Here is a 27273-nt window from a genome sequence, read left to right on the forward strand (position 1 = left end):
GTGGGAAGTTAGAAGCATCGTAAGAAGAGCTTCAGGAATAAGTCACAATTAAGGAATGTGGATGAGGGTGCAAGACCTCAGCTAAGGCAATTCAAGGGACTTCCCCATGATTCAGCAAGCCTTGCCATGGGGTTGCGTACTGAATCTGTGGGCCACAAGACCATCTCCTGTGGACAGGAAATCCTATGGATTCTCACAGCTTCTATCTGCCTTGTGGTTCCCAGTTTTCAGTGCTTCAGTGTGGTTCTGACTTCCGTTTGAATGGATATGCCCTCTCTTTACTTATGGCTAATTTATTCCAACTAATTATAAACTGGCCTTCCATGGGTGGCATTTTGTATATCTATGTTGGGATTGTTTAGACACTGATAATCTCTCTCATTAGATGATAATGATGATAATAATAATAATAGTAATAATAATAATAACCTGATTATTTAGCTTTCGACTCTATCAAATGTGTATTACCAATAAATAATATAAATAGTAGCTAACATGAATGAATGCCCATCGGTACTAGGCACTGTGCTAAATACTTTGTGTAAGTTAGCTTGCCTAATCCTCCCATTGCTATTCTCTAGAGTGAAGAATCTGAGAGTCACATAGGTTAAGGAACAAACTGAGGGGTGAAGATAGAAATATGAACCCAGGAAGTTCCACTCCAAGATAGCAATCTCAACAATTTGCAACTCTCTTTACCACTTAGTGCCTGAGTTCTGAAATCTGGCTTTACAAAAACATCTATGCTGCGTGTAACCTGTCAGTTACCTGGGCATTGCTAGATATGATTGGTTGAATTTTCATGAATATCAAATGTTAATAGAATCATAAGAGTGCATATTTTATCAGTCTTTTTGTGATGAATTGATGTTGCTTGGGTTTTATATTTTATCTTGTACTTAGTACAAAAGATATTTTTGAATGTTATAAGGAAATATCTGGAAGCATCCAGATTAATAGACAGGTGATGAAATACTCCCCAAACCCAATGGCTCACTATCAAAAAGGAGATATCTATCTATAAAATAGTTGCCACAAATCAAACTTAAATAAATGTAGGGAGAATACATAGGTACAAATTCAAGAGTTCTGAAGCATCATGTTCTATTTAGAATAGCCCAGGATTATTGAGGATTTATCTTGTAGCAGACATTATTATAAGCCCTGTCTGGATAAAAACTTACATAATCATTAAGAAAATTATGAGGTAGGCACTATTTTGACCCCCATTTTACAAATGAGTAAAGAAGACCAAAAACCAAACAACAAAAACAAACCCCCAAAGTGAAGTAATTTGGTCTCACAGCCAGTAAGTAGTATAGTCAGGATTTGAACTCAGCAGCCTGGCCTATGTTTGTAGTCCCTGTTTTCTGGGTGATCATTCTGGCCCTTGCACTAGGCATCTATTATAGAGCCATTTCAGTTTGTGCAGTTGATTTCTTTGTGGTCACCACAGAAATGTAATTGTCTCTTAAGGACAGACTTTCCTAGAAAATATGGTGACTTGCAATGATACCAGCATTAGGAATGACTATGGGAAGCTCAGTACCTGTAATTTGTGATCCATGTCTGTTATTTTTTCATTATTTAGACAATATGATTATTCCAAAGAATATAATCCGTAATAAATCCTAAGCATCTGAGATTCTCGAATACTTGAGCAGGACGTTTTTGTGTTTGCCAAAATCCTTCACACCCATTTATTTATTTTTTAGTGCCACTCCGCCATTTAAAAAAAATTGTTCTTTTTAGAAATACATGACAGTAAAGTGTATTTTGATACATTATACATACATGGAGTATAACATTCTAACTAGGATCCCATTCTTGTGGTTGTACATGATGAGTTTCACTGGTTGTGTACTCAAATATGAACCTAGGAAAGTTATGTCTGATTCATTCTACTGTACTTCACACCTTTATTTATTTTATTCTTTTTTAAAGAGAGAGAGAGAGAATTTTTTAATGTTTATTTTATTTTTTTTAGTTCTCGGTGGACACAACATCTTTGTTTGTATGTGGTGCTGAGGATCGAACCCGGGCCGCACGCATGCCAGGCGAGCGCGCTACCGCTTGAGCCACATCCCCAGCCCTACTTCACACCTTTAAATTGCATAATTGATGAAGAGGCTGTGGTCCAAATGAATGGATCAAGAGATACAATAAAATAAGTCAAACATTTGAGAGAGAGAGAGAGAGAGAGAGAGAGAGAGAGAGAGAGAGAGAGAGAGAGAGAGAAAAAACTGTTTAATCTAAACATAGTTCAAGGAGAACTTTGCTGCATGATAAAATGCACAGGTAAGGGTCCTTATTTGAATGTAGGAGAGAAGGTGGCTGTTTGCTGGTGATGACTAGGACTCTGTGGCTTACACTTTGTACACTCAGTCTGGTCTAGGCAGTTTTCTCAGTGGGGTACAGATATTAACTTTTCCACAGTAAACTGAAGTGTTAGCCTGGCTTTTAATGCATCAGAAATGGGACACTTAAGCCCTTTAGAAATTTTCAGTAGTTTACTGACCCTGAGTTCAATACCAGGTACCAAAAGAGGGAGGGAGGGAGGGAGGGAGAGAGAGAGAGAGAGAGAGAACATAAATAAATAATAAATTAATTAATCAATTCTGAGAAACTGATGATCCGGCAGGATTTCCTCCCAGGAATGGTTAGTAAGGGAGGTGAGATGGGACCTTGGAGTCTTCTCCTTGCCAGCTGGGTGAACTTGGGGCCACTTAGCCTCCATCTCGCGCTTTCTTCTATGTGTAATTGACAATTACTTTTAACCACAAAGGTTTTGTGAGAATAAATGAGCTAAAATATGTAAAATGCATGTACATATATGTATGTGTATATATATATAATATGTATAAAATTATATGTATATAATACACATATAATATGTATATATTTCCCCCCTCCCTCGCTATACCCATAGTATGCTGAATTTGTCACCTCTGAACTTTTGGGTAGTTATCAGTTACGATCCTGGGCTATGGGAGAACTGTACTTGGGACCTTGGGTGTACTCACAGCTGAGTGGGTAGAAGGTGAGGAGGGATGGAGCGAAACGGAGACCCAGAGAGATGAGAGAGGGGTGGCAAGAAGAGAAACAATTCGCAGCAGAACAGAAAGAGCCCTCTTTCCGCTCTCCACGTCTCAGACCAGGATGGAATTATTTTACTTTCCAACACGGATCGAGTGTCACTCGGGCGAGGAGACGAACCCCCCTTCCTTTACCCGGCTCCCTTCCACACCCTGCTTTGGACCCCGCCCGGCGATTGGCGGGCTCGACCCCGGGCGGTCGCGGATTGGCGCTCGTCGGTCTAAGCCACGGGGTTTAAAGAGGGGGGCGGGGGCGCGCCACCCAGCAGCGCTGCTGTCCCAGCAGTTCGTCCGTCGCTGTCTCAGCTGTGCGCCCGCCCGCCGCCGCGTGGTCCGTGCTGGGCTCGCAGTCTCGAGCGGCCCACTCCACCTCGAGGGTCCAGCCCCGGGCGATCGCCAGCAAGCGGCTGGCCAGTTCAGCACAGGGAGTACCTACCAGGGCAGGCGCTGTCCAGCCCGGAGTCCGGGCGCAGACAGTGAGGGTCGAGGCGCGTGGACGTCGAGGTGGCCACCATGGTGGCCACGTGCCTGCAAGTGGTGGGCTTCGTCACGAGCTTCGTGGGCTGGATCGGCATTATCGTCACCACATCCACCAATGACTGGGTGGTGACCTGTGGCTACACCATCCCTACCTGCCGCAAGCTGGACGAACTGGGTTCCAAGGGGCTGTGGGCTGACTGCGTCATGGCCACGGGGCTGTACCACTGCAAGCCCCTGGTGGACATCCTCATCTTGCCGGGTAAGGACCCCCACTGTGCAAGCGCTGCTTTCTAAGCTCACATTCTCTGCGTAGACCAGAGAGCGGGCAGCAGACAGAGTTCACAGAAACATTTGGGGGCTCAAGGACCTTTGGGCTCATTTTTTTTTTTTTTTTTTACATCCCCAACTCCCACCCTGATGTAGATTTAGGCAGTTCTAAACTTAATCCCTCTCGGTCTCAATTTTCTTATCTAGAATTTGGGATAATAATGATAATTTGGCCAGTGGCAACGCTGGTCCAGCCGCTTTAAGAATTTAATGAACTGAGATACAGACACAGAGTAGGGACTCAGACCAAGTGGATTCCCACAGTCCCACCCCTCCATTGCTCCCATGGTCACTTGACCAGAAGTACTTTACTGTCCTGGTCCCAGACTCTTCCCACTGGCTCGGGGCTGCCAGTTAAGATTCTTGCAGAAGCGAGGAGGAAAGAGTGAAACGCATGCACTGGAGCGATTCAAACAGGTGCGGGCTGTTTCTCAGTCCTCCCGGGATGGGTCAGGCGCACTGGAGAGATTAGGGAGCTCCTAGCTCCACCCGCCCACCCGCCCTGTTGCCAAGAAGTTCACTAAGGATGTCTCTGGGCTGCCCAGTTTAGCAAATCCCAGGTTGATTCTCTCAGCCCCCAGGGTCTATTTTATCTACTCTACCCTATCTCTGCCTCTGCTATGGAGGAGTCCGACAGCGACGCTGCGGTGACACCCTCCCCTGCTCCATGACCCTCCAGTTGGATGGGAAGAGTACAGACTACATTGCAAGAGACACTGAGCGCCGCCAAAAGTCATTACTTCTGGCTTGCAGCTGTGAGTGGAGAGCAGGGGGAAGAATTGACCAGCCTCCGCCTCTCCCACTCCCACTGGGAGCCCCATCTTCCTTTGTAGTCCTGTGGGAAAATTTTGGGCAAATTTGAATTTCGAAATAACTACAAGCTAAGTTGAATGAATAGCGAGGCCACGCGCGCCCCCTCAAGTTTTCTGCTAGAAATCTGCCCTGCCCTGCGGGCTCATTCTTCACCTGGCTCTTCCACTGTCCCCTCGAGCCTTTGTGAATTCTGCGCTGGCTTCTTTCAGACTGAGAGAAACCTGACTCTGAAGCCACCCTTCTAGGAGGTTCACTTTGTGCCTTCTCCGAGAAGTCTTTGACGTTCAGAAATTCTGCATCCCGTTAGTACCCCAAGTTGGCCCTATTTCGCAGTCCTGGCAATTGGAATAAATCTCCCTTCTTCTTTGCTGCCCTAATACTTGGCTTATCTTTATAACGTCACTTTTCTGTTTTGTTTTGTTTTTATTGTTGTAAGTTCTCTCCTACCGTCTTTGCATCCTCTCCTAACCTGGCTATCACCTCTGGCACATGATAGGTGTGCACAGTGCACATTATGTCTGCCTTTCATTACCCTTTCAGAAAGACTGAAGAGGCCAGCAAACCCTGATCAGGATCCAGCGTCAGTTAATGCTGGTTCTGATCCCAACACTCACAATCTGGGTGATTAGAGAAAAGTTGTTAACCTCTTTGAATCCCCATTTGTCGTCTTTTAAAAGTTAAAATACAATCAACTATCTATCTTTTAAGATTGCTTTAGGGATTAAATGAGACAAGAAATGTAAACTTTCTTTTGTGTAATAGATGTTCCATAAAGGGTAGCTATTAAAATCTGGGCATGGAATTTTTAAGGACCTGTGACCGAACGGTAAATTTATTCTTCTGCTTCCCGTGGAGTTAAATTTACTGAGCATTCAGTGCCAAGTGGTTTGTTTTCAGAGAACATGGGCCATTCTCCAGGGTGGAAAATATTATGGGGAGGGCTTAACCCTTCCTGATCTCTGCCCCCCTTATACTTTTGTTGGGGGAGGGGATGTCCTCAGCCTCCATGTTTTACTTCTGGAAATGGCCTTGTCACTGTAGCACGTGGACAGCCTGTGCCATGAATTTCAGAACCTCTGTTGCTAGTTGACTACCTCCTTTGTGTCTTTCCTGCCTCTCCTACAGATTGAAAGGGCAGGAAGAGGCTGGGCCTCAGACTTCTTTGGCTCTTCTTTGAGAGTCTTCATGTCAATAGATACCTAATGAATTATTTTTAATTCCAAAGAAGCTGACATGGGCAGTGGCTGTAAGAGAGCTCTTCTGGAATCTGAACTCTGGCAAAATATACTTTGCTAAGAGACAGTGCTAAAGTTGGGTCTTGGTGCACAAAGCGGGCTGGCTGGATTTGGTGTGGGGGGCCTGGTGTGTGAGGATTAGTTAAGTTTGAGCATAAAAAGGAGGGACATGAATGTCACTTTTTTGCCCGGGGGGGGGGGGTAGGGCGGGGAGGAGTGTTTTAATGAGAAATAAATTTAAGAATGAAACAGTAAATTTAAGTTTGTGAATTTCTCCCAGCACCTTGCCATATTTATTCTACATAAATAATTATACATATTATAATCTGTTTCTTAATAAAGTTGTTACTTGGCATTTTACTTGACAGTATAGAGTTTAGATAGCTTTGTTCTACTTCCTTATTATTCAATCCACTTATTCTTTCATTTGTAATTTTTTTGTTTACATCATCATTTGTGGTCACATGAAAGCCAAGGCAGGTGTCTGGCCTCCAGAAATCCCCAGGGCTGGAGAGATCACTTTAAGACAACGATGGACAGACAATTGGGGAAGCATGTTCAGAGCACTGTGGGTCAGGATGGAGCCTGAACATCTATAGAGGGCAGGAGTCACGAGGATAGCATCCTCTGAGGAGGTTGTGGAGAAAAGAAGCCTGAATCTTAAACTACTCTAGTTCAGGGCCACATACGATTCATATCCAAAGTGAATTAAAAGCAGATGTTTAGGCATGAAATCAGTCAGTATATGCAGATAAAAGTAGTAACACAAATGATAATGGCTAACTATTTTCAGTACTCAGAATAGGAATTGTTTTAAGCACCGTATGAATTAATTACTTTTCTGTAGAATTCTATCAGAGAGATGTAGGCACTTTTTTGATTTTTTTATTCTATAGTGAGAACATAGCAGTTAAGTAACTTTCCCAAAGTGACTTAGGTAGAGCAGATCAACAGAAGACTGGAACCCACACAGACCACTGCAGAAGACTTCTTTGAAGATTTGAATTTCCACCAGAGTTTTACAAGGTGTTATAATAATGTAAATAGGCTCTGGACCCTCCATCCTGGAAGCTTGACCAAATGATCTAAACCAGGAACATCCATTCCATTTCTCTAACCCCCGTTTTTTGTTGCCAAGTTGCTGTGAAAGTTGAAGTTGAAGGTGTGAAGTTATCCTGGGAAACATTTAGCCTATTTCAAATCTTGGAATGGGGTGAGAAGAAGAAAGGAATTCATGTCAGGTGGGCCTCAGGAACCAAGAGGACCCTTGATCTAATCTACCCTATCTTTTCTCTTGTTCCTAGGCTACGTGCAGGCTTGCCGGGCCCTAATGATCGCCGCCTCAGTTCTGGGTCTGCCGGCCATTTTGCTGCTGCTGACAGTTCTCCCCTGCATCCGAATGGGCCATGAGCCTGGTGTGGCCAAGTACCGGCGGGCCCAGCTGGCAGGAGTCATGCTCATTCTGCTGGGTAAGCCTTCTATACACAGCCCAACTCTGAGAACCTGATGGATCTCAAATTCAAATCTTGTGGTTGCTGCTTCCTCAAGTTCAAGATAAATGTGAAAGGAAGCCAAGAGAATCCTCGAGGCAATTGACGGCATAAGAGATCCCCTCCTATTTGATGACAAGTTTAAACAGAGGGCTCAGTAATGTTGGGGGTGGAGGGCACCGCACGAAGAAACAAGTAAAAATAAAAAGAAAAAGAAGATTTTAAGGTTTGAGGGTAGCCAAAACAAAGGGAGAGACCAGAAGGACAGAAGAGAATTGCATGGTGGCTCTCCATTCAGGCCACACAGTGGAATTTCTTTTAGAACCCTTATATTCAGATTCCACAGCAGATAATAGAATCAGAAGTTTCTGGGGATCAGGCCAGGGAAAGATGTTTTTGAAAGCTCCTGGGTTGATTTGTACAGCTCTTATGTACAGCCAAGATTGAGAACCTGTTAATATATGACGAAAGAGAAAAAAAGTGATGTTCATTAAGTGTAATCAATGCTCATTTAGCATGTGCACCAGGCACTATGTGGGCCTTAGCGGCATGGGGAAGGGAGGCAGTGTCTGCTTTGAATGTACAGAGAGTATGTGGCGTGTGTGCTCATCTAAAAAGCTACTCAGGTTGTGCACACAGTAAGAAGGCACTGAAACCTTGGTGTTTCCTAGAGTAGAGGAACCCAGCAATGAGTCCTGAGTGTTGAAGAGAAGGTGGTTGGGTACTGGATTGGATGGAGGGAGAGGCTAGGTCAAGGAAATGTCACGTGCTTGTTCAGCTTTGCTGATCACACCTACACCCAAGGCTTGATTTAACAAGCAGTGGTGGAGGCTTCTAGCTCTGCTCTCTTTGCTGATTTCATTTATCTCCATTTCCTTTTCCCCACCCATGCTGATTCTATTAGCACATCTAAATCCTTACAGAAGATGTGGATTTTAAGAGCAGCAGTTCTTGTTGGAGTGTGTACATATCAGTGAGCAGAAACTGATCTGGATATGGGTTAGGTACAAAGTCACCCTTTCCTGGGACAAGGGATTCCCATTCTCAAAGTGGCAGATTTGGTCATGCAATCATGCACTTGAAGGGTTGGAAGATGTCAGCGTTCTGTATATGTCCATGTCACTTATGATGCTTACTCTACACTAGGAGGCTTCTCACTCACAGTGACCCCAATGAGGTGAGGGCACAGGAGAGGTGGGCATCATTTCCCAGGATTTCAAAAGGGCAGAGTTTGTGGTTGATTGTAAAAATATAGAGAATTCAAAGGGCGGGGGGTATGTCTGTGTGAGTGAAAAAAGCTACTAATTTCCAGACAAGAATCTGGGCCTGGAGATTTTGATTCCAGCCACAAAGAATCTGTGCAAGTGTCCCACGGAACACACACACAGCCTCCTGCCCTGTAAGGCGCAGGCGCCCCTTCTCGTGGTCAGATCTCTGTGCACCTTTCCAAAGGGGAGGCCAAAGCTGTATGATGAACTGGGTGGTGGAATTCAGAAGACCTCTTCCCAGCCACTTGCTGTTTATTACTTTCCTCACATTCTCCTAGAAGCCCCTGAAGGTTCGCTTGAGCTCTGAGGATGGCAGAGACAAAGGATGGGTGTGTTGTCTCGGGTGTTCATGTTTAGAAATTCTGGCCTTTCACAGGAGAGTCACAGAGTGTCCACAGTGGATTACAATAAACACAAACAAACTCTGTGGAAAATAGAGTGATAAAGTATAGATGGGTTTAAAAACAGCTGAATTGTTGTGCAATGAATCAAATTCATTCTGCTGTCATATATACTTAATTAAAATTAATTAATTAAAAACTCCAGTTGAATTTTCTAGATGTGCACCAGGCACAGGTTTTGTTTGTTTGTTTTTGGTCCAGGAGGAGCAACCAGTGATTTGAAATGTCTTAGCTGAATTAGATTTTCATTACTTTTTTTTTGTATATTTATTTTTTAGTTTTAGGTGGACACAATATCTTTTTTTTTTTTTTTTAATTTTTATATGGTGCTGAGAATTGAACCCAGTGCCTCACGCATGCTAGGTGAGCACGCTACCACTTGAGCCACATCCCCAGCCCTGGCTTTCTTCAGTTTTTAAAGTGGTTTTGTATAGGAAGACAGTATCATAGAAAAGGCAAGTGAGGTGGGGCCGGGGGGTGGGGATAGGCCCCTCAGTCCCCTTGGCCTGTGTGGAATGAAATAATAAGGGAGACAGGGGGTCCGGTGATCTGACCCCACAGGAAGCTAGCTGGATGGGGTGAAGGAACTCACTCTTGGACCCTTTACAGCTTGCATTTCCAGAATTGTCCACCTCTTGGATGGTTCCTGTCGGGATTCGTTTCTCAGCAGGTTGCCCTTTGCCTTTGGGTTAAATGTTCTTTTGACCAGGAGGAGCCAGCTCTGGAAATGTAAAGCTCATTGTCTCAAGTGTGGCACCTGCTGATCTCCTCTAGGTCTTCTCACCCCAGCCCAAAGTGCCTTGTTTTCCACCCTTGGCAGTGAATGGGAGGAGCAAGAGAGTGAAGGCTCTCTTTGTGTAGCTCTGGTTGGTCTCTGGTCACTGTCCCAGGCAAGCCAGTGCTGGGCCCATGCTGGGTTCTAGGGTCACCGGATGGTGCACCATTGAGGTGTGGTTGCTGACCAAAGGGGGTGGGGTAACACTGGAGCTGGGGGCCTGGGAACTGCACGCAGTGTCACACAGGCCTTGGTACGGAAACTGTGAATACAAATAAAATCAGCTCTTCCTGACCCTGGAAATCTGTAACTTTTTTTTTTTTTTTTTGAAAACTTAAAAAATTTATGTCTGTTGTAACAACTCTATCTTCTGAGCAGTCTCACTTTAATGCTGTGAAATGCTGTGAGGTTTAGCTCCTGCTGTGGGGAAGGAATATAAGCCTGATGCTGCTGGCTTCTTAAGCCAGATGAGTAGCTCAAGGAGCAGCAGGCTTCTCAGATCTGGGGTGGATCTGAGGCCAATCTAATCTGTTTGTAGCTTTCCAAGAGTCCCTGCCAAGGCAGGAGGTGTCTAAGCCCTGAATTGTTTTATCTAGTCAGCTGGAGTTAGACCCAACTGTACTGAATTTGGAATCTATTGCTTTGTAGTGTTTATACTGGGGCAAGTACTTGATGTCTCTGAGCCTTTCTATAAAATGGGAATAATAATGCTTACTTTTCTGGTTAGAAAGAACAAAGAAATATCTAGCATGGAAATCTGCCACATAGTAAGTGCTCAGTAAATGGTCATTCTTTTTGTTGTTGTTGGTTAGAGGAAAGAGAGAGTTAACCCAGAGGGTAACTGGCTATTCTTGCAATCATGTCTAATTTCTGCAGGGTCATCTCCACTCTTGGAACTAGTAAGGAGAGATAATAACCTGTTTCTGGAAACATACCTTGTGCCCTGGTCCAGTGGAAATGTTTCCTTTATTTACTCTGTTAAAAAACAGAGCATGGGGGTCAAGAGTTGAAGATTTTTGCTGATTCCGTGATGGAAAGCCAAAACAAGCTACCCTACTGAAAACACTGGCTCAGTTCTGCTTCACTCCAATTCTTACCTTGCTGCAAAAATTAGAGAGTAAAGTAAGAAAGCACTTTATTTGGATGTTTCTTAAAGGAATGAGGTAGGGAATAAAAGGAAAGGCAATGTGCTTTTTGAAGAATCTTTTTGTCTTCTTTCTTTTTAAATTTTAATTTCTGGGGGCTTCTCCCCTGGGAGGCAAGGGCTCTACCACTGAGCTATACCTCCCCTCCACTTCCCAGCCCTTTTAAAATTTTGTTTTGTGGCAGGGTCTCACTAGGTAGCACAGGCTGGCCTCAACTTGTGATCCTCCTGCCTCAGCCTCCAGAGTAGCTGTGTTCACAGGTGTGTGCCCCGGTGATCAGCTCTTCTTCCTTTTAAAACACCTGATCGCTGTTGGTAGTAGAAAAAGTCGACTTAATTTGGAACTTCAGGTGAACAGTAAAATTGTAGTAAAATGAAGGGTGTGGGGAAATGTGAGACAAACTGAGCTTGTCATACACACAGGATCAGCAAAGGAATCCTTGAGTGTGGAATGAAGAGTGATGCCTTAAATTCAAAACATTGGGAAAATACTTAGAAAAATTCCTCATGTGCATGTGTGAATATGTAACAACGAATCCCACCATTATGTATAATTATAATGCACCAATAAAAAATATGGAAAAAATATTCTGCCAAATAAGATTTGCAACTGAGTATGACTGTGGCTTAAAATGACCTCATCAGCAAAGTTGGAGGCACTAACTGCTTTGTGAATACTTCCTGCCTCTAAATTCTAAATTAAAAAAATAATAACAAGGATCTGGGGATGTGGCTCAGTGAGGCGTGCTTGCCTGGCATGCTTGAGGACCTGGATTCAATCCCCAGGATTTAAAAAAAAAAAATCAACCATAAGCTGGCTTTGAAAAGTTATAGGAAAAAAAAAAATGATGCGTGGAATAAAAATGAAGGAAAAAAATCTTGAAAGCAAGCCAGGAAAATAGTGGACTCATATATTCCATTGATTTGATGATTATTATAAATATTAGCTCCTCCTAAAGGTCACTTATGTAAGAGAAGTATGTTACATGTCAACATTTTAGAGAATGATAAACGAGGAAGAGAAAAACTCAGAAGTTTTCTCGTTTCATATGAGAAGAGAACAATAAATAAGATATTGACTCCATCAGCTCATTAGAAATCTTGTTACCTGTTGGCTTAAATTGATTCCTTTGTGAAAAGTTAAAATTAGGGCTGAGGTTGTGGCTCAGAGGTAGAGCACTCACCTAGTATGCATGAGGCGCTGGGTTTGATCCTCGGCAATGCATAAATAAATAAATAAATAAAGATATTGTGTCCACCTGTAACTTAAAAAATAAATGTTTAAAAAAAGTTAAAATTAATCATTGCTACTTAGGTTGTATAATAGTATTGATACTAAGATAGCATTCAATGCATTGCAAAATGTGAAATGGAGGAGGATTTAAAAAAAACACTTGTGGAAATTTTTAAGCTATCATGAAAGAATAGTATAACAAATATCCAGAACCCAAACGCCTTCTCAGTAATGATCAGCTCACGTCCTATCTGTTTCATCTTCCCAATTCTCCATTTTTTCCAGGCTCCAGATGCTTTTGTCTCCAAACTCAGCTTCATATCAAGGAGGATTTCTCCCCCAGTATTACTAATCAGCATAATTCAAATAATTTTGATATACATATTACTCTGTGGTAGAAATGAAGCTTTTGAAAGTCTATTTAATACCTTGTATTGATGGTAACAAAATTTGAAAAAAGGTGTTCGTTAGAGGAAGGCAGAAATATCAGTGTCTGATGATCTTTCCCAGTTTCTCTTTCTCTTTTCTGATTTGTTACCTCCCAAATCTAACACATTTGTATCAATTTTATTTAACTTCATGACCTTTCTTTTTCTTTTTTTTTTTTGCTATGAAAACTTTTGACACATCAAAATTGTATTTATTTGTGAGGTTGTCTCACATTTATTCAACTCCCTAATATCACCATGTACCGTTTAATCTCTAAAGACCTTGAAAGTACACTAAAACTTTCATTGCTCTAAATTGCCTTCCCAAATATTTTCTCCTTGGTTAAGTCAGATCATTGTTAATTTTTAAAAAGGGTGTATCCTATCAACTAAGAAACACATTGTGTGACATTACTTGAAACTTATTTTCAAAAGAGAGAATAGCTTTTATTCTCTGAAGAGTAAGGTATTCTTGTGAAAGGATCTGTATCCACACAGCTAAGAATATTCACAATTTTTATTTTCTACTCCCAAATTGCAGATTATTCCTCACCTCTTCTGCAATTAATGATTGCATCTTCTGAAGCTAACATAGGAGAAAGAGACTGAAAAATCTGAGTGCTAAAATTGTTTTTGGAGACTTAATAAAAAAAAAACTTTGATGACACAAAACAAGATCAAAGAATGAAAATTTCCTTTGTATTTCTCTATTTTTCCTTACCTTAAAGGTAAATGTGACTTTTTAGAAAAACGCTTTCTTTATTTTTTCCCTAATAACAGAATCATTTCACGCATTTTTTTTGACAGAGGGAGTATATCTACAAATACAAGTCAATTTAGTAAGGCTTCTGTGTTTTTAATAAAGTCCAAAATTAGTGACAGTTTTATTAATATTTCACAATTTTTAGTCAAGCAGTGATTTCGATTTGCGTTTTTAACTTTACTGGTCATATCCTTTTCTCCCTCAGACCATGGCTGACATGGAGTAAATTCTCCTCTTTTAGTTTTGAAACATTTTTCAATTTGAGTTCAGTCGAAGGTCACTGCTCCCAGTGAGCCTCTCATTTCCTTTCATGTTGTGCGGTAGTCTGTCTTTTCTTAATGGTTTTGATGTGGTTCATCTTTGAGAGCCACAGGAATTCCTCCCAGAGTACGTTTATCTACTAGGAAATAAAGAGCCTGCTGTTGCTCATTTGCCTTGTTTTGTATGGATTATAAAAGAAGGAAACCTTTAATGAACTAAATCACAGGCATGTGGCTCTATGTGTGTTAAAGTCACATGAAGCTTTGATGACTGTGGAAGTCAGTTTTGGTGTGTATAAAAGGGAAAGTAGAGCCCTGGGTGTACCCACCTCCTCACACAGTCCTCTGAGGTTCATCATATAAGTATCCAGACATTTTTCTTTTCTTTTTTTTTTTCCAATGAGTTATATTATAATATAATCTAACAAAATATCTGACACTTAAAACCAGTTGAAGGTTACCTTTGGAAGAGGGAGTCTGATTCTTTTCTTAGCTGAAGATAACCTAGTTTTATTATTGTTTTATTGTGGGAAAGAATCAAGTGAACTTAGAGACAATTTCTTGTCTTATTCTATAAAATCTAAACTAAATCTCCAAGTTGTTTGGTTTGGGGATGTGGGGGGTGCTTTCTTGAGTGTGTGCATATACGTGTGTGTGTGTGTGTGTGTGTTGTATTTGTAAATACAAAGTAACCGAAAAATGTAAAATTTAATTTGAACCATAAGTTGTTTTAAAACCAGTTAATTGTTTATGGGAAAGATTGATTGAATCAACCAAATCAGTTGTTTAGGAATCAAATCTTTTATTTATTTTCTTCTTACATAATTCAGCTTTTAATTCTCTGCCTTTTTCCTCTAAACAAGCCTAGATAAGGTTTGGAAAGCCCTTGCTAGGTTGCTTATAGTGGAACAGATGCCACTCTGGGGGGCTGGGTGTATAGCAGGGTTGTGTATTGCAGGGAGAATCTACTGTAGTTCCCTTTGGCCGAAATGCTCTAGAGGAGGATATCAGTCAACTGTGCCTGGCTGAAAGCAATTTTCCAAGAGACCCTGATTTGGAATCTATGGCTGCAGGAAGAGAAAGAAAAGGACTTTCTACCGTATCTGAGGTTTTCAAAACCCTTGAGCTGGAAAGGGAAATCTCAAACACCAGTCTTCCTGAATGTTCTTCACAGAAGGAAGATACATCTTTTTTTGGTATTTCATATTATAGAAGTGGATGTTATTATACTCTTTAATAAAAAGAAAGCCATTAACATATAAGATTTTAGCCTCTTAGATAATCTACATAAACTCCTTACACCTGCAGATAATCTCAGTTACCTGGGAGGCTGAAGCAGGAGGATTGCAAGTTTGAGGCCAGCCTTGGCAATACAGTAAGACCTTACCTCAATAAGTAAATAAAAATAAAACAAAGATGGCTGTGGATGTAACTCAAAGGTAGAGCACCCTGGATTCAATCTCCAGAACTACAAAAACAAAACAAAACAAATCCCCTAAATTGTGTGGACAGCTCACTGTTAATGCCAGATACTGGGATCTTTTAACCGGATGACATAGGAAGTAAATTGAGTCAAGCAAGAGAACATGTAGACGAGGCTTTTACTGGGGCCTCTGTTTAGGAAGGGAGACAAAGTTCTGATAAGACCTCAGGCTGGCTCCCTGAGACAAAGGAGGGAGCTCGTTTTATTGGTCACTTTTAGGAGTAGAAATATTAATTTGTTTTAGGTGTACTGAACTCAAGCATTTCCCCCTGTGTTAAAGATAACTTACTGCAGCTGTTCAAGAGGATGCATACAGAGCAACCTGACCTCAATGAAGCAAAACTGGTGTGGGTTGAGGGTGGTACACCTGAAGCTTCCTGGGTTCTGCTGTCAGGCTGTGGGCCAAGGCCCATGAGCACATTTGCCTCTCATTCCTATGGTGGTCCTGTCTCACTATACATGGAGTGAACTCAGGCTGTTAGAAAACCAATCTGGACAATTCAAAGACCCCCCGAATCCACTCTTGCCTCTGACTTCTACTGTAATTTTTTGGATAAGAATCCCATCTGTTTATGTGTATGTGTACCCTGCTTGTGGGGGCAGATTTATTCTGTTGTCAACAAAAAACTGTTGTAAGATATAGAAGTGCAAAGAGACCGTTGGGTCTTTTGAAGTGGGTAAAACTTAAATCTTTCCTAAAGTTTGGAGCAAATGTATTGTGCTGCATGCTTTAGAGTTTATTTATAGAAAAATTATATTTCTTTTCTGTGGACATAAAGGGTAAGTTAGGAAGATCAATCAGTATGAGTAGAAATCAGAGAAAGTAACAAGGGTACTCCAGTGGCACACCAGACTGGCAATTCAGACCCTGTCTTGATTTTATTGATGGCTTTTATGACTAAGAAGCAGAAACCTCACTATTACTGTTAGTCCTATGTCTGTCAACCATAATGTGCCATCCCAACTTAAAGTTTGAAACAAAATTTCCATCCTGTTTATAGTTGTGAGAAATCAGATGATACTAAAGGAAGTCATGGAGTTACTTTGTTTTGAGCTGTAATTTTAATCTTTTAAAAATTCAAGATTCAGGGGGCTGGGGCTCAGTGGTAGCGCACTTGCCTAGCATGTGTGAGGCACTGGGTTCGATTCTCAGCACCACATACCAAAAAAAGAAGGTCTATCAACAACTAAAAAATAAAAATTAAAATTAAAAAAAGTTCAAGGGGCTGGGATTGTGGCTCAGTGGTATAGCGCTTGCCTTGCACATGCAAGGCCCTGCGTTCGATCCTCAACATCACATAAAAAATAAATAAATAAAATAAAGGTATTGTGTCCAACTACAACTAAAAAATAAATACTTAAAAAAAATCAAGATTCAGTTCTTCTGTCTCACTAGCTTCATGATAAATGTTTAGTGGCTCCACGTATCTTGTGGCTACACTATTTGGTAGTAGAAATTTTTAAAAAATGTCTTTATATGCCCTTGTTTTTATTTTTTATAGACTCTTGGTCAATTAGGAAAGGGGAAGGACAAAATGAGATAGAAGCTATTTCTCATTTTAAACTGTGAAATCTAAACTTAATCTGAAGGTTAGCCTGATTGATCCAAGACTATAAGTAAAGTTGTACCATCTTTTTTTTTTTAAATTTTTAATTTATTCTTTAGTTTTCAGTGGACACAACATCTTTGTATGTGGTGCTGAGGATGGAACCTTGGCCCCATGCATGCCAGGCGAGCACACTACCGCTTGAGCCACATCCCCAGCCCCAAAGTTGTACCATCTTGACCCATCATGAAAAATATCATCATCATAAAATCTTTGAATAGGTGAACTATTTTACTCCAAGGACTGTTCATTTTCGTGTTGAGATTTTGTGATCGTCACTAGCATAGCACAAATTCAGACCCTTAGCTGATGCTCCACTGATATCTAGCAACATTCACCACAGCAAGAGAAATTGCATAGCTTCTCCAGGTCTTTGGGCGTCATCTTGTTTCCCAGTCTCTGAATAGCTCAGGTCATTCAGTCATTCAACAAGCATACATACAGAGCGCTGTGCTCTATGCCTCGTGCTGAGCTAAACATTGAGTCTGCAGACATAAATAAGGCACAGCTTCTGCCTTCGAAAAACTCAGAGTCTGGCATAGGAAATAGACCTGTAAAGAGAAAAATCATTATATGATTAGGTGAATGTAGTCATAGGCTTGGCATTTCAGTCACGATGTACAAGTAAAAATTTTTGGTCCTAAATGATTTATTTTTCAGTTTTTACATGCGAGTTCTTTTGTCACTGCCACATGTTGAAAAAAAAAAAAAATAAGGACCCAGCAGGGCAAGCTGCTTTGACACGACTTATTCTATAGCGCAAGCCTTTAGGTTCTGATTGCCGGGGGAGCGCAGCTGTGTGTAGGGAGTCTTCTGGAGCAGTTGGGAGGTGTGTGCAGGTGGAGCGAACGCGCCCAGTCACCGCTTTCTTCCTTCTCCGCAGCTCTCTGCGCCATCGTCGCCACCATCTGGTTCCCTGTGTGCGCCCACCGTGAGACCACCATCGTGAGCTTTGGCTACTCCCTGTACGCGGGCTGGATTGGTGCGGTGCTGTGCTTGGTGGGTGGCAGCGTCATCGTCTGCTGCGCTGGAGATGCCCAGGCATTTGGTGAAAACCGTTTCTACTACTCTTCGGGCTCCAGCTCCCCGACTCATGCCAAGAGTGCACATGTATAAGAGAGCCGCCACGGCCCCGTGGAGGTGCTGTAGATGCTGGGCCCGTGGCCCTAGGTTCACTTCTCTGCCAGGCACCAAAGCCAAAGGTCTAGAAAACATCCTGCCTGGCGTTTTGTAGTCTTAACACGCCCCCCCACCTCCACCCCCATCAAGTTTTGGTTGCCTTAAAAGAAATCTCTGGCTCAGATTATGCCCACATAGTGTCCATGGTGTTGCCCACTATTATCTGCTTTCTCGGGCATCCCTTTGTTGTTTAATAAAAAGTAATAATTTTGTTTCTCTCTAAATTTTAAATGTCTTGCAAACATGGCTGAGTTGGGTGCGGGTAGGGGAGCGAAATAAAAAAGACACTTTTCAAACTGTTACAGATGACAATGGGAGTCTCATAAAGATGCCTCTCTTGTTTGCTCCCTCCTCTTCAATTCCAAGGTCATTTACTTCTAAGAGATAGAAAAAGATAGAATCGGGGTCGTGGGGTGGGGAGGGAGGGGAATTGTGGAACTTTTTCTCCAAGGGAAAGTTTTCCCTTTTATAAGTTGAGGGCAAGGGGTGGGGAATATTTTTTAGTTTGTGAGTTTACATTTATCTGTACATACTTTTTTCAAGATGGATCATTTTTATAACCATGGTTTTCCTGAAATTCTCAGTTCATCAGTATGAAGGAAATGAACCAAATAGACTTTAATCATGCAATAAATAACAGTACAAGTGAGTATAACTTTTACTGACATTCCACAAAACATTTTTGATTTCCAGATTTGTGTGATATAGTTTTTAATCCTACATTTGCATATGCTTCAAATTAACCCATTTTTAAAAGCCCTTTTCCCTTTCTTTGTTTTTGTTCTATTATCTATCATGAATCGATGTTTAATGTAAACTGTACTGTTGAATTTGGCTTTACGGGTGTTAATGCTGACGGTGTTATCAGCATCTGAGACCCCAGACTCTCCAAACATGGATGGTGCAATTGGTTCCTTAAGTGAAATCTGTGCAATAAAATAACAAACTGTCTGCAAAATTGGCCTTCAATCTCCTGATATATCCAGAGGTATCGTCTACTGATTTAAAAAAGTCTCATTCATAATAATCTACTGGTAATTTATAGGGGACCTGATCAGTGAGTCAGGAATAAGTTATTCTGCATTGCCCTGAGTAATTAAAAATTATACTTTATTCACCAATATTGTGGTGGTAATGTATGATCATAAAAATGTAACCTTGATGTTCTCTAGGTTTTTGTAGTAGAGTGACTTTATGGCCTGTTTAAATCATAGGTAAATGGGCTGCAATCAGTGCTAAGCATTAGGTGATTAAATTCCTTTATTTGCTTTGAACATTTAGTAAAGAATTGACTAAGTACAAGGGAGAATTAAAAAAAGAAACCCATTTTACTGGATCAAAAATATTATAATACCTAGATGCATTTTGTTGAAACACATATAAGTAAATGTTTGGAAATTTTGGACAAAGACACATAGAGTTGATTTTATTTTGTTTTCTATTCCAGAAACTGTCAAATTATGGGCCTGTTCTAAGAAAATAGATTATTATCTGTTTTGGCAGACATTTTCCAAATAAAATACTAATCTCATTAGTTGATAGTAGAATAACTGGCAAACATTTCCTCTTTGGAAATATCCACTTGTGTCAGACATTTGCAGAAATTTATGTACATTAGGATATTGTAACCTGGGAGAAACTATTTCAAATTACCTGTGGAGAAAAGATAACATTCATGTTGACAAAAATATTTGCTTTGCTATAGGACGGTTTTTGGTAGGATGTGACTCACGTGACTATATTGGAGGACCCTCCCTACCTCATTAAAACATGTCAGGATACAGTGGATTGTGAACATGAATGGAGCAGAGGCATGTGGAGGGAGATGTAAGATGTTAGGTCCTCTTGCTCCCTCTCCTCACTGCCAGTTAGAAGCATCATAAATGTAGTAGTTATCTTAGGGACATGCTGGTTTCTCCCATATGAGGCTGCTGCTTGCTTTGCTGTAGGAGAGGTGAGTTGCCTCAGTCCCACTTTCCCCTGAAGCATGAGGGGAGAGACCTCACATTTCTCCTAGCTAACATTGTCTGGACTAATTAAGGAATCCTATTTTGTAGGTCATAACCATAGTGTTAGGATTTAAGATCAGTTTGAGGAAGGAGGATAGATTTTCCTCTAGAATAGCACTGTCCAATGAGTCATATATGTATTTTAAAATCTTCTAGTAGCCACATTAAAAAAAGAAAGCTAAAAATAAAAGAAGAAATGCTGGGGAAAGATATTGGTCCAAATTATATTGTTATATTGTGTGCATGTATGAATATCTAGCAATGAATTCTACCATTATGTACAATTATAATGCACCAATAAAACAATATGGAAAAACTAAAAATAAACAAATAAAATTAACTTTAATTTATTTTACTTGATGTAGTATATCAAAATATTGCCATTTCAATATATAATTAATTCTTTTTAAATTAAGTTTTTGGATTCCAATGTGTGTCTTACACTTAACTCATCAGAAGTTACATGATTTTGAGAGTTATCCCGGGATTTCTGCCCCTCTCTCTTTAGCCTATTCTAAAGACAACATGCAGAGGACCTTTGGATTGAATCTGAGCCGGTCCTATTCATGCTTTCCAAGAATTTGATAGAAACCAAATTAAAGAAAAGAATGTTTCCAGGGAATCTCCGAATCTAGGAATGTTAGTTACAATGACAACAACAAAAAAGGGAAGATTGTATGCTTAAAGAATACAAGATACATATTTGTGCTGAATTGGTGGTTTGGTGTAACAATAGAACAAGGTTTGGTTGTATCTTGTCCTTTTTTTAAACAATTTTAATCTACACATCAGTGTTTCTCTATACAATATACACAATGTGAACTGCAACATCTTAAATGTTTGGCAGGACATTCATGCTCATGACATCACATGCTGGGAGGACAGGGAGGCCACTGTGGGCCTGGCCCCCAGGAGAAGCAGCATCAGTGCTACCATTGAGATGGCCCCACAAAAGAGTGTGTGACAGCCAGATGTGCTGCTTAATGGAGACTGAACCAGGATTGTGAGTGGAACATTGGCACATGCTGCTGATGGCTTGAATAGCAGCTCTTGAGGAATCTATATTTCTCTACCTCACGCAGAAATCTCAGAGCTCGGGCTTTGTGGCCCTGTGGTGGCCGGGGGAGGGAGTGGAGATGGGGGAACTTGTCACTGATCCATGCCCCATTGTTGAAATGGAAAAATGTGGAAATGTTAAGCCATTCCTCGAGGATTGGGTCAGGCAAGATTGCTTCATTCTTAACTTCCAGGTTACTTTCCAAATAGCAAAGAGCACCCGATGGTCACAGTTGGAGGCTTTCTTTAATTTAAGATAGTTATGTCTCTGTTTCTCTTATATTAAGTTATATACTGCTGTGATTTTCAAACTGGAACGTGCATACTGATCACTCGAGGATCTTGTTAAAAATACAGATTTTGACTCAGCAGGTGTGGAGAGGGCCTGAGATTCTGCATTTCTTAGCAAGCCCTCTGAGGATGGTGCTGTTCCTGATCCTAGTCTCACACCTTGAATAACTAGCCTCTGGGGGCTTCCTCCTGCTGAAACACACACTGTCCTTAGGCATCTGCGTATCAATGGGGGCCTCTTCTGTGGAAGGTCCTGGGAATGGTTTTTTGCTTTTTAAAATAATTCTGATGCTCCGCTGGCCAGTTAACTCTGGTGCAAAATCCTTCATTTGACTTCAAGGTTTTGTTCCTCATTAAAATATAAGCATCCAGTGGAATGCTGGGACCAACTGTTACTGACTAGTCATTGAGTACTGGTTCATGAAAGCTGACTATTACAGTTTTAGGAATTTTGTGAGCCAGTGGATGACACATAGGTAGCTTGATAACAGTCTTGGTGGGATACTTATACCATAGAAACCACCCAACCTTACAAATCGGGTACTTCTCCTCCGCTGACTCCCACTTTCCAGCTGGTCCACCATGCTCTGCTCTTGGGGAGCCATACATGAAGCGACACCAACCTTCAATGCCTTCATTGTGAAGGACTGCATTCTTCCTTTTCCTGGGAATTTCTCATAAGGGAAGGTGGGAGTATATAGGGTAACTGAGGGAAAGCAGACACACCAGCTGCAGACTCTTGTAACCATGTGTGCCCTGATTCCTTTGCCTGAGTCTGAGGGACCTGGTGACCTGGGCAGAGGAGGGTGACTTCTCTATCTGTTAGCTCTGATGCTCAAGGTTTGGAGAGCAGGCAGCAAAACTCACCTAAGTATTAAATACCTTGGTACCAGCTTGGTGTTTGAGGTCGTCCCAGTGCCCTTTGAGCTTGTGTACTGTACTTATTGGTCCCACCAATCTGGCTTTTGAAAATTTCCTGGCAGATTTAGTTTTTTTTAACAAATATTTTTTAGTGTTGGCGGACCTTTATTTTATTCATTTATTTATATGCAGTGCTGAGAATTGAACCCAGTGCTTCACACATGTGAGGCAAGCACTCTACCACTGAGCCACAACCCCAGCCCCCAGATTTAGTTTTTAAAAGTCACATTTTTTTCCTGATTGTAAAAGTAATAATAATCTAACAGCTAACATTTATTGAGAACTTGTTCCTTAGAAGGCACAACTCTAGTACTTTACAAATGCAAACACATTTGAATTTCATAACAACTCTTTTATGAGTTAGGGGTTATTAAAACTGTGTTCCTATTTTATAGATAATGAAATTAAGACACGAGTTAGCTTGCCTACATCACACAGCTATTGTATAATGTCTATTCTTATAAAGAATTCAAACACTGTGGAAAAATACAAATAAGAAAATAAAAATATCACCTATTACCTTTGCATTAGAGTCCTTTCTTTTATATGTGTTCTTGGTCATCATCTTACTTTAATATAAAAACTCCAACATATTCTATATGTAATTCTATAACCTGCTTTTAAAAAATGGTATATGGAAAACATTTTCTCATGCCATTGTTTTTCTTTATAAGGTTTATAATATCTGCATAATTTTCTGTTGTTTGGCTGCACCATAATTTATTCAATGAATATCCAAGAAATCTTACCTATTTGGGTTCCTTTCTAATTTTTTTTTCTGAATAATTTTGCCATGACCATCTTTACAGGTAAATCTTCGTGCATGCCAGTGATGATCTCTTTAGGAGAATTTCCTGGGAAGGAGTTGCTGGATCATCTATTCTAGGTGGTGTCCTAAGAATAGCTTATTTTTTGTGTGTAGTGGTGGGGGGTGCCCAGCTTCCCCTAATACTTATAATAGGATACAGTAAATAAATTTAATATGCTATTCTTTTAAAATTATTTGAAATATTTAATTTTTTTCAGTTGGTGTGAAATGATATAAGAGAATATTCGTAATAAATGGCTGATACCAAAAAAATCGAAGGTATTCATGATGGGAGAGGCTAGGGGCCAAGGAAAGGTGGAGGCCAACCTGGCATTACAGTTCTGCTTCAGTGGGGCTCTGGTCCGCAGAGAAAGGAGCATGGGTGTCTCTAGGAGAATCTGTGAGGGACACTCTGATCTGATAGCCCAAGGCTACAGTGGAAAGCTCTGGGAGTTTCTTTAGCTAAACCATTGTTCTTTTCTAAATTACTTCCACCATATTGTACTAAACATAATCTATTAAGACAAAAACCAAAAAGGAGTCATTTGCCTTTTCCCCAGGCCTTTTTAGATGTTGAATCTTATGCTTATGCTAGAAAATTTATCTGGATTCCTGTGCTGCCTGGTTTTTGTTTATTGTTTTGACAAAATTTCAGGGAAAATGTACATCTAGAGGAGTGAGAAGGCCCAGGACTGTTGGGAATGAGGGCATTTGGGTAGCTGAGGCCTCTCGGTGTTTCTCTTGGGTCTGCTCTGGCCTCCTGGAGCTAAGCAGAACCTTCTCACTGTCCTCCCAGTTCACTCTTCCCTTATATTCCAGATTGTACAGAACCCCTCCTCCCCCACCTTGGTCTTTCCCCAAACAGAGTTGAGATGGCCTCAGCCATGGAGTGTCTAAGCAAGGATCTCGGGCCATTACATCCAGTATTTCTAAAGTATGGAATGGGAATCATAAGGGTACAACTCACTGAGTAAAACAGAGATCCCCAGGTCCTACCCAAGAACCTACAGAGGCAGTATCTGGGGGAAAGCCTGGGAATTTGCATTCTAAATGTCTTACCAGGTGATTCTGATGCATCATAAAGTTTCAGTGAATGAATGGAGGTCAAAAGTGATTTGACCAAGGCCATATGACTAGAGAGTCCTTTCCCGTTACCTATTTATATTACTATATAAAGTTTTGGGATTTGCGGGGACCCCTCATTCTTTGAAGGATCTGTTCCATCAGCGTGAGAGCTGACTTGTCCAGTTTGATCTTTACTACTGGTCTTGAGGGGTGACCACCTACCTCAGGCTGGGCCATTCATGATACTTTACTTCCCTGAGATTGGCCCAGGATTGGCTCAGGAGACCAGCATTTCATCCATATAGCTCCATTGTTTATTGGAGTTGTGGGTCTGAGCACTTTTCTCCTTGGTAGTAAAACTGTGTAGATATGAGCCTGGATGCTCTCAGCTCCCCTGTTTCCGGCAATGTGGAAAAAAGTGAGCCTTGTAAAATGAAGCCAAGTGCAGAGAGAAGTAGAGACCTAAGAACAGAGAGTTTGGTGGTACACAAAACACAGAGGCCGAGTTCCATTTTTGTTTCTGAGGTCAGTTTCACAGGTGCCCTTTGGTTACACAAACCAGTACTCCTCATGTTTCCTACTCTGTAATGACAACATGAAAACTTTGTGATTCTGCAGATTCCAGCTAAGACACAGTGCCACCAGGCCCTTGTCTGTTTTCTCCCCTTCCTTTGGGACATTGCACCTTTTCTTCCACTAGGTCTGATCGGGACCCTGCCCCTGCCCCATTGCCACGTGAGGTCTAGAAGGTAGATGTGTGACTCAAGTCAGGAAAATCAAATTCTGTCCTGGAATTCCTCCTGCTGTGGTTTAAAGAGGAGACCTGCTCCAGTATCCATGGTGTCAGCCAACCTGGGGAGGAAGCCTGTGTGTAGGGAGGGACAGGAAGCAGCAATGAGAACCAAGGTCTCTAGTTCTTGGTGACCCTGGGGCCAGCGCCAACATATTTTGGTCAAAGCTAGTGGGAGGAGAGTCACTGTCACTTTCAATCAAAAAGTCCACTGGTGGAGGGCTTTCTGAACCACTGGGCTCACTCTCGGACCTGAGATTTTGTATTTGGGCTGCTGTGTGTGAATTCACTCAGGGCAGAGAAAGGGCCTTCATCACTAGTGCTCATTCTCACTGAAACTCACTTCACCTCCTGCTCACTGCTACTCCTCAGGCCGCTCCTCAGGCTGGGGTGAAACATTCCGGATATAGTTCTTTTCTGTAGTTCTTTTCTGGTTGGGAGGGATGGGAAAGAGGAAAACTTTCCCAAAGGAAGTAAAGTGCTTTTACCCCAAAAAAGAGGACATGGATGCTAAAAGGGTTCAAAATAACACTGATGTCCATGCTGCTTACCAAGATCCACTAGGGTTGATTCAAGATTGAACTTTTATTACATTGGCCCTCTGCTGCTCTAGCATATTATGGTCTGTCTCATCAAGAAAGAATCAATCATCATTAAATAAGGGATACTTTATAGAAACAGTATCCTGGAGAATTAATTATTATAAAATTTATACTCTTTCCTAAGGCTATTTGTATTTTCAGGAAATGGAAAAAGCTTTATTAATTAAAATATCTCCCTCATTGTCCCTTCTGCTCAGAATGGAACCAAATTCTGAATAAGGAGGACTTCAGGGCCCGATGCCAGCCACATAATTCATGGCTGTGCTGTTTTCAGATCTAGGCCTCCTTAGAACCTACTGATATTTTATTAATATCTGAAATCTCACTTATTTAAAAATTCATGAACTCTTAAAACTTGGTCCTCTTAAAGTGGGTTTTCTGAGCATCTGCTGATTATATTGTTTATTAATTATTAATTAGTTCATTAATTCAACAAGCGTTTAATGAGCACTTGCTAGGTGCCAGCCATACATTAGCCACTAGCTGGAAAAGGAAAGCCCAAAGACAGTCCCAGCCCTCAAATAACTCACAGTTTAGTGTGGTCAATTGCATCATGAATAACAATACTATGAGTTTCTTATCATTGTGGTCTTTAACCTGGGTTGGAAAGTTACACACCGATTGAAAGGGAGAATAAAGTACCAACAAAAGCACATGATGGCCCAGATTAAAGATAAGAGGCTTCAAGATATTTGATGGGTGAAGACGTCTTCACTTTACATTTTCCTCAACCTTGCACTTTTCTTGATGGGTGTGGAAAGTCAGCCAATCCCTAAACTTCCTAAAGTCTAAGGATTTGCTGGGAGTGGTGGTGCAAGCCTATAATCCCAGTAACTAGGGAGGCTGAGGCAGGAGGATCATAAGGCCAGTCACAGGCAAATTAGTGAGAACTTGTCTCAAAATAAAAAGGGCTGGGGATGTGCTCAGTGGTTTAGTCCTCTGGGTTTAATTTAAAACCAAGGGCGCAGAGCAGGAGAGCTAATGATCGGATTGTGAGCAAAGCCGTGGAGCACCTTCTTTAGGCTTCTGTGGCACGTCCTGCCAAGACCTTTTGCAGAGGAACATTCTGTTTCTTCTTCGGGCTATAACTTAGGGAGGGTGTCAAGCTTTTGCCTGTCCGAATGATGTAAAAACTCACTCTCCAGGTGTCAGATTTCAGCTTCTGTTGGGACAGGTGCAACAAAAACATGGGTAACTCTGCTGGCACAGGCACACGACAAGATGCCTGGCCAGGTACAGCCATTAGAGTGAAGGAGTGAATAGAAGCAATGATCCCCAGGGTGGGGACTGCAGATGGTGTCAGGAGGCTGAACCGTCCCAAAGAAAAATAGGAAGAATAATCTTGCTTTTCACAGTAATACAAAAACCAACCAAACATCGAACAGTAACAGCACGCATATGGTCATTTACTGACTAATTAAGGCAACACACCATCAAGTGAGCCATTCAATGAAATCTGTGTTACAAAATGTGTAAGTCCAGCGATCCACAGTCCAGGCCTAGTGTGGTGGTGATTCCCAAGCTCTGTGGTGATGCTCTTTCAAGCTTGCTACTTCACCAACCCTAGGAGGTGACTCTTGAACTCATGGCTCAGATGGCAGCATCTACACTGCAGGAAGAAATGGTCAAAGAAAAGAGGAGCGTCCCTCATGCCTCTCTCCTGGGAAGGAAGATTCCTGATGCTGCCCCAGGACTCTCCTGTAGGTACCACTTTGCTGCAAGAGAGGCTCAGAAATAGCGTTGGTATCA

At 41.4% G+C, this 27273-nt stretch overlaps 1 protein-coding gene across 1 annotated transcript; it reads left to right on the forward strand.

Moving 5' to 3' along the window:
• The first annotated feature begins 3372 nt into the window (after positions 1-3372).
• Positions 3373-19391, forward strand: Cldn11 (claudin 11). Its single transcript, XM_046422952.1, has 3 exons — positions 3373-3834; positions 7255-7419; positions 17687-19391. Exons 1-3 carry the CDS (start codon positions 3609-3611, stop codon positions 17917-17919), a joined length of 624 nt encoding a protein of 207 aa, XP_046278908.1. The 5' UTR covers positions 3373-3608; the 3' UTR covers positions 17920-19391.
• Positions 19392-27273: the final 7882 nt, after the last annotated feature.

Source organism: Marmota monax, unplaced genomic scaffold (genome assembly GCF_021218885.2).
Source record: "Marmota monax isolate L192 unplaced genomic scaffold, Marmota_monax_Labrador192_F-V1.1 WCK01_AAM20220418_F8-fsc00110, whole genome shotgun sequence".
NCBI lineage: Eukaryota > Metazoa > Chordata > Mammalia > Rodentia > Sciuridae > Marmota > Marmota monax.

Coding starts and splice junctions, on each gene's coding strand:
- Cldn11 (XM_046422952.1), top strand. CDS start 3,609: ATGGTGGCCACGTGCCTGCAAGTGGTGGGCTTCGTCACGAGCTTCGTG. Junction 3,835..7,254: donor GGACATCCTCATCTTGCCGG/GTAAGGACCCCC, acceptor TCTTGTTCCTAG/GCTACGTGCAGGCTTGCCGG. Junction 7,420..17,686: donor AGTCATGCTCATTCTGCTGG/GTAAGCCTTCTA, acceptor CCTTCTCCGCAG/CTCTCTGCGCCATCGTCGCC.